Source organism: Myotis brandtii, unplaced genomic scaffold (genome assembly GCF_000412655.1).
Source record: "Myotis brandtii unplaced genomic scaffold, ASM41265v1 scaffold115, whole genome shotgun sequence".
NCBI classification, from domain to species: Eukaryota; Metazoa; Chordata; class Mammalia; order Chiroptera; family Vespertilionidae; genus Myotis; species Myotis brandtii.
In genome coordinates this window covers 18,551,841-18,557,474 of record NW_005353967.1, presented here as the reverse complement: position 1 = coordinate 18,557,474, position 5,634 = coordinate 18,551,841, and the positions used below count along the sequence as shown (strand labels likewise).

Here is a 5,634-nt window from a genome sequence, read left to right as displayed (position 1 = left end):
GGTGCGAGGGGACTATTAATTGGTAAGCACTTGCTCGCCGGACTCAGGTGCTGTGCCATACGCATCCACCAGGGGCCGCTCAAGCTACCCAAGCTCAGCGTGCAAAGTGGGCAACGCCCCTGCGCCTGCTCACTTAGAGCCTTTGAAGCCTCGCCCCTACCCCACCAGCTTTGGGCTACAGCTCCTCTAGTGGCTACCGCAAACCAAGCCTCTGTGGCGGGTACGGCAGCGCCTGGGGGACAAATATCTTCCTGCTTCTGTGGATTCTCCTTTGCACTACTACGTTCTGTGGGCATTTCTGGGGCGGCAAAGTGTTAGCAGCTCCATTGCTCTCTGCTCCTGAGAAGTAGGAGGAGGTAGAGGCCAGTGCAGAGTTCGGGCTGACTGTGACCTGGGCCCGGCAAGAGGCCTTACCCTGATGTTGCGATGGCTGATCGGGGGAAGCCGAGAACCTCAGGGACTGGCAGAGGTAAACCCCTGGGTGGAGCCTGCCTGCCTGGCGGAAGCTTCTGTGGGAGCTGGGATCCTGAGTCTAGAAACAATGACCCTGTTGGAGGAGGGGCTTGCATGCTGTGAGGCCAGGTTTCGGGCGGAGGAGGTTGGGTTGGGGGAGGGGCACCCCTTTTTGCTGCTACATTGTACTTTTGATTCTCCTAAGACCCTGAGTTAAATACAGTGTCTTTGTGCCAAAAGGTGAGAAAACTGAAGCTGATGTGGTTCAGCAGCGGGCTCAAGGAGACTCAGCTAGTCTCCCTACTTAAGTCTCATATCCATTTAAAAAAGTATCTGACCTACGTACTAGAAACAAGTGGTGACTGCAACTTTACATTTTTTCGTTTACTTGGTGTCACTTCCCCAAATTGCTCAGGAAGTATAAAGTTGATTTGAGTTTTTATACATGAACCCAAAAGATATAATTAACTTTTTAAATTAATATTTTGCTTCAAAGTCAAGAAAATGATTTCCTAATTAATTGCTATTTTTGATTCCATAGTCAACGCTTTCTTCATGGGACTGAATAATTGAGTAGACTGTAATGAGATTTATATTTGAAATGTTGCGAATATAAAAGTTTTGGAACTTAAAAATACTGAGGTCTGGAATTTATTTCATATGCCACCCAAGAATATAATTTGTGCTGAATTCCCTTTTATTTCTCATAGAAAATATGTTTTTACTACTAAAAATAGGAAACTTGGATTGTTGTAAATCCAGAAATCTTGCTTCTCAGTCTTAACTTTCTCATATCTTTGCACTTGAAGCTTATTCTCTATTTTTTAAAAAAGCATTTCTTATTTGAAATTAGGTGTATTTAAGATAGGCTGAAATCCTAAAGATTATAGGAGAATTGTGGAAAGTTGAGTAGTCCACATAGGATATATATGACAATTCTGTATAAGCCTCATTATTTGATGAATCATAGAATTTGATTAACTAATTCTGCGATACCTGACAAGCTTTCATTTGGGGAAAGTAGTATATAGTTTTCAGAATTCTCACTTTTGATTTTCACTGCTAAAAGGGCGATGCAATAAATAAAAAAAATTACTGCTTTGGGGCGAATTTTTTGGGAACATGCATGTTAAGTTATATATTTCTTCATGTAAAAGTATTTCAGTTTTATAACTGCAGTGAATTTGTACATTATCTGAAGCAATGATTTGCCCTAATTTGTGCAAGAACTTTGAATCTAAGCTTCTAATTTAAGCAGTGTTTCTCTGCTGGGATAATTTTGCCCATTAGGGGACATTGGGCAATGTCTGGAGACATTCTTGATTGTCACAGTTTGGGGTGGGGTGAATTTCTATTGACATCTAATATTTGAAACTAGGAATGCTGTTGAGCATCCTACAGTGTACAGGACAGCTCTTAACAACAAAGAATTATCTGGTCCAAAATGTCAATAGTGTCAAGTTTAAAAAAACTGCAGTTTAGAGGGTAAGAACAGAGGTTTTTTTTAAAATTGTAGTGGGTTTGACTACAGAAATGGGGTTAATAAGACCTACCTTACAGAGTTATCCAGTTATATGTGCTTTGCAGTGTTTGGCATATGGGATGCCACCTAATACTTTGTAAATGTTAGTAATTATCTTTATCAATGTTATTTTTCAAAGTTGATTTCATTGAATTCATTGACTCTAAATGATTTAATTCCTTTATTCAGCAAACATATAATGAGTGCCTATAATGGGCTTAGGCACTACTTTAGTCTGTTTTATATTTTACCCCTTTGACCTGCAGTTTTGTTTCTGCCAAGTTTCAATTGAGAAACACCCATTTTAAAATATTGAGTTGGATTAGCCCATTAATTTTTTAGGTCAGGTTTATTGAAATATAATTTGATAGAATAAAATTTGCCCTTTTTCTAAATTTATTGTGACTTGAAAATACAAAAATTTATGGTGTGGATTTGTGGTAAGAAAAACGTTTTGTGTTAAATTGGCAGTCAATTGATATTAGGGGAAATAATACAGGGTGGGGCAAAAGTAGGTTTACAGTTGTGAGTATACGAAACACAGAGTTTATTCTTGTATTATTGTTTATTATTTTCCATACCAACAACTGTAAACCTACTTTTGCCCCACCCTTTATGTAGTATGAGAACATGTTTTTAAATCTTATATTTTTAGATGTATACCATGCAGTTTTACTGCAGTATGCCTTTTATCATAAATCATTTTATCTCTTTCTCTTTTGTTTTGGCTTTTTTTCCAATACAAGAAGTCTGCTTTACAGACAATAGGTGAAGAACAAACCCAGAACCCCTACACTGAACTGCTTGTACTGAAAGCTCACCATGATATTGTACGGTTTCTGGTACGGTTAGATGACTGCAGGTAAGAAATTCTAGTTATCCAATTAACTATTGTTTGGAAAGAGTTCTTAGGGAATTTTATATCAAAAACTTCAGAATTAATCCATCTTTTCTAAAAATCTCAAAACTGATCATTAGCAACATTTAGTAGAAACTGACCTCTGAATCTTGATGAAATGCATATCCGAAGTCTTTTTTGCTCAGAAGTCAGGGTGTCTTATCTGATGATTTGATCCTTATTTTGTTTGAGGTGTTTTTTTTTGACAGCTCAAATTTTGTTGGTGGTTTTTTGTTGTTGTTTGTTTTTTAGGAAGTGTATGACTTTAAAATTTGAGTGGGGTTATAACTGTATGTTAAGGTGAACCTAAATTTGACAAAGAAATATGGGAAATATTTAAGTATTAGATAGTTAAGGGAATGTAATATTTTTAGTAGAAGGTGAGGTAAGTATTTCATCTGAATTTTTTGTTATTGATGAAACCCCTTTAAAACTAGTATTATTCAGCAAAGGGAATAGATTCAATAATATCATAATAACTATGGTGATAGATGGTTACTAGAATTATTATGATCACATTAGAAGATATATAAATGTCACTGTGTTGTATACATGAAACTAATAAAATTGTACATCAACTATAATTAAAAATTTAAAAAAGCACATTATTCTGTACTACTTTGGTACATAATATTTGCAAATAGAGATAAAGGTGTGTAGGTGTTAGGACTATAGATTTATCTTATTACTGATCTGTTTATTAAACCCTTATTATATCCTTATCCTATGTAGCAAGTATCACAATAACAATTACACAATTTAACATTTATCTTTCCCTCTACAATGTAAACCTCATGAGAGTGGGAGCTATGTTTTTCTTGTTCATTACATATCCTTAGTACTTGGCACAGTGTCTAACATGTAGCAGGCAATTAATAGGTAGTTTTTAATGAATTAATGAGTCCCCAGACTATTAACTAGCTTGTCATCTTAACTCCCTTACCCCATTTGTGTTGTCCCTATCAATTCTTCCATTATCACCTCTAATTGTCTCTTTTGCCTTTAATACTGTCTTTTGTGTGTGTGTGTGTGTGTGTGTGTGTGTGTGGTTTTTCTTTTTTCATTTTTTTAAAATATATTTTTATTGATTTCAGAGAGAGGAAGGGAGAGGAAGCGAGAGAGAGAAACATCAATGATGAGAGAGAATCACCAATTGGCTCCCTCCTGCATGTCCCACACTGGGGATTGAGCCCACAACCCGGGCATGTACCCTGACCGAGAATCAAACTGTGACCTCCTGGGTCATAGGTCGATGCTCAGCCACTGAGCCAAGCCGGGCTTTTTTTTCATTTTTTATTCCATGGGTGACTGCTTCTGTGATTATTCCTAATTATGACTATCACTTCTGTTGTCTGTTAACCTGTCTTCTCTCTGCTTTTCTTTTTTTATTATTTTATTTTATCCTTCAGTTTTTATTTATATTTATTTTCCCTTCTTTTTTTCTCTCCATCCCACACCAGCCCCTCCTAGGCCTTCACCACTCTATTGTCTGTGTCCATATATGCATATTATCTGCTTTTCTTATGTCTTTGGTATTTAATTGCTTTCCCCATGTGCAACGCAATTCTCACACTACCTGGAGTTAGGTCAGATTTTAAAGGTTAAGGCACAGTCCTGCACAACACTTCCCTCACCTTAGTCTCTAGCTGCAATCTCCAGGGTTTCCAGGCCACCCACACTTCTGACCAACTGGCTATACATTGCCACTTCCCCCTTATAATTTGCTAGAATGACTGACAGAACTCAGGAAAGCACTATACAGTTTTATTATAAAGGATACAATCAGGAGCAGCCAAATGAAATAGGGCAAGGTCTGGGAGATCCTAAATGTAAACTCTATTCCTCAGGATCCATCACCCTTCAGCACCTGTGTGTATCACCAACGAGAAAACTCACTCAAACTTTGAGCATTCAGAGTTTTTGTAGTGGTTTCATATATAGGAATGATTAAATAATTTACCACTTGATTAAATGCAATTTCTAGCCTCTTTTCCTAACCCAGTTTTGAGGTCAGGCTGGTATCTATGGCTCAAAGTCCCAATCCTCTAATTTCATGGTTCATATTTTCTATATGGCTAGCTCCCATCCTTAAACTGTCAGGGGCTCACCCTGAGTCACCTCATTAGTACAAACTCTGGTCAGGTCTGAGGAGCCCAGCTTCCTCCTAGAAACCATGGACAGAGTCCAGTCAAATTATTATACAACTAGAGGCCCAGTGCTGCTGGCTTCCAACTGGGGCCTGCTTTCCCCCAGCTGCCTGTCGCCGTCGCTGGCCGGGGCCTCCCCTCGCAGCTGCCTTGGCCTGGCGCTGCCCGCTCACCTGCTCCACCATCCTGCTGTGGTCCCGCTCTCATGAGGGCTCATTGGGGCTGGCAGCGCCTCTACTGCTGCATGCTGCCAATGCTGCATTGCCAACACCCGCCATGTTCTGCACCGCCCCCTGGTGGTCAGTGCATGTCTAATTCCCCATCGATCAAACTCCCGCCCGTAGGGACAATTTGCATATTAGGCTTTTATTATATAGAACCAGAGGCCTGCTGCACAAAAATTTGTGCACTCAAGGGGTGGGGGGTCCCTCGGCCCGGCCTGTGCCCTCTCACAGTCTGGGACCCCTCAGGGGATGACCACCTGCTGGCTTAGGCCTGCTCCCCGGGGGAATGGGCCTAAGATGGCAATCAGACATCCCTCTGGCAGCCCGGCAGCCCTCGGGGGATGTCCACTTGCCAGCGGGGAGCAGGCCTAAGCTGCAGTCGGACATCCT

The 5,634-nt window shown here is 40.0% G+C and overlaps 1 protein-coding gene across 4 annotated transcripts in view; it reads left to right on the top strand.

Moving 5' to 3' along the window:
* Window positions 1-201: 201 nt before the first annotated feature.
* The window catches only part of WDR41 (WD repeat domain 41), a 52,914-nt gene continuing 47,481 nt past the window's right edge, over window positions 202-5,634 (top strand). For 3 of the 4 annotated variants that reach the window (XR_001364538.1, XM_014549976.1, XM_005858059.2), the window contains exons 1-2: window positions 206-469; window positions 2,722-2,837. Coding sequence is in view for 3 of the 4 variants with exons in the window: in XM_014549976.1 (XP_014405462.1) it covers window positions 419-469; window positions 2,722-2,837 (167 nt within the window). In the remaining variant the exon portion in view is untranslated. Of the gene's footprint in view, window positions 470-2,721; window positions 2,838-5,634 lie in introns of all 4 variants that reach the window. The other variant, XM_014549987.1, reaches the window with a different exon arrangement.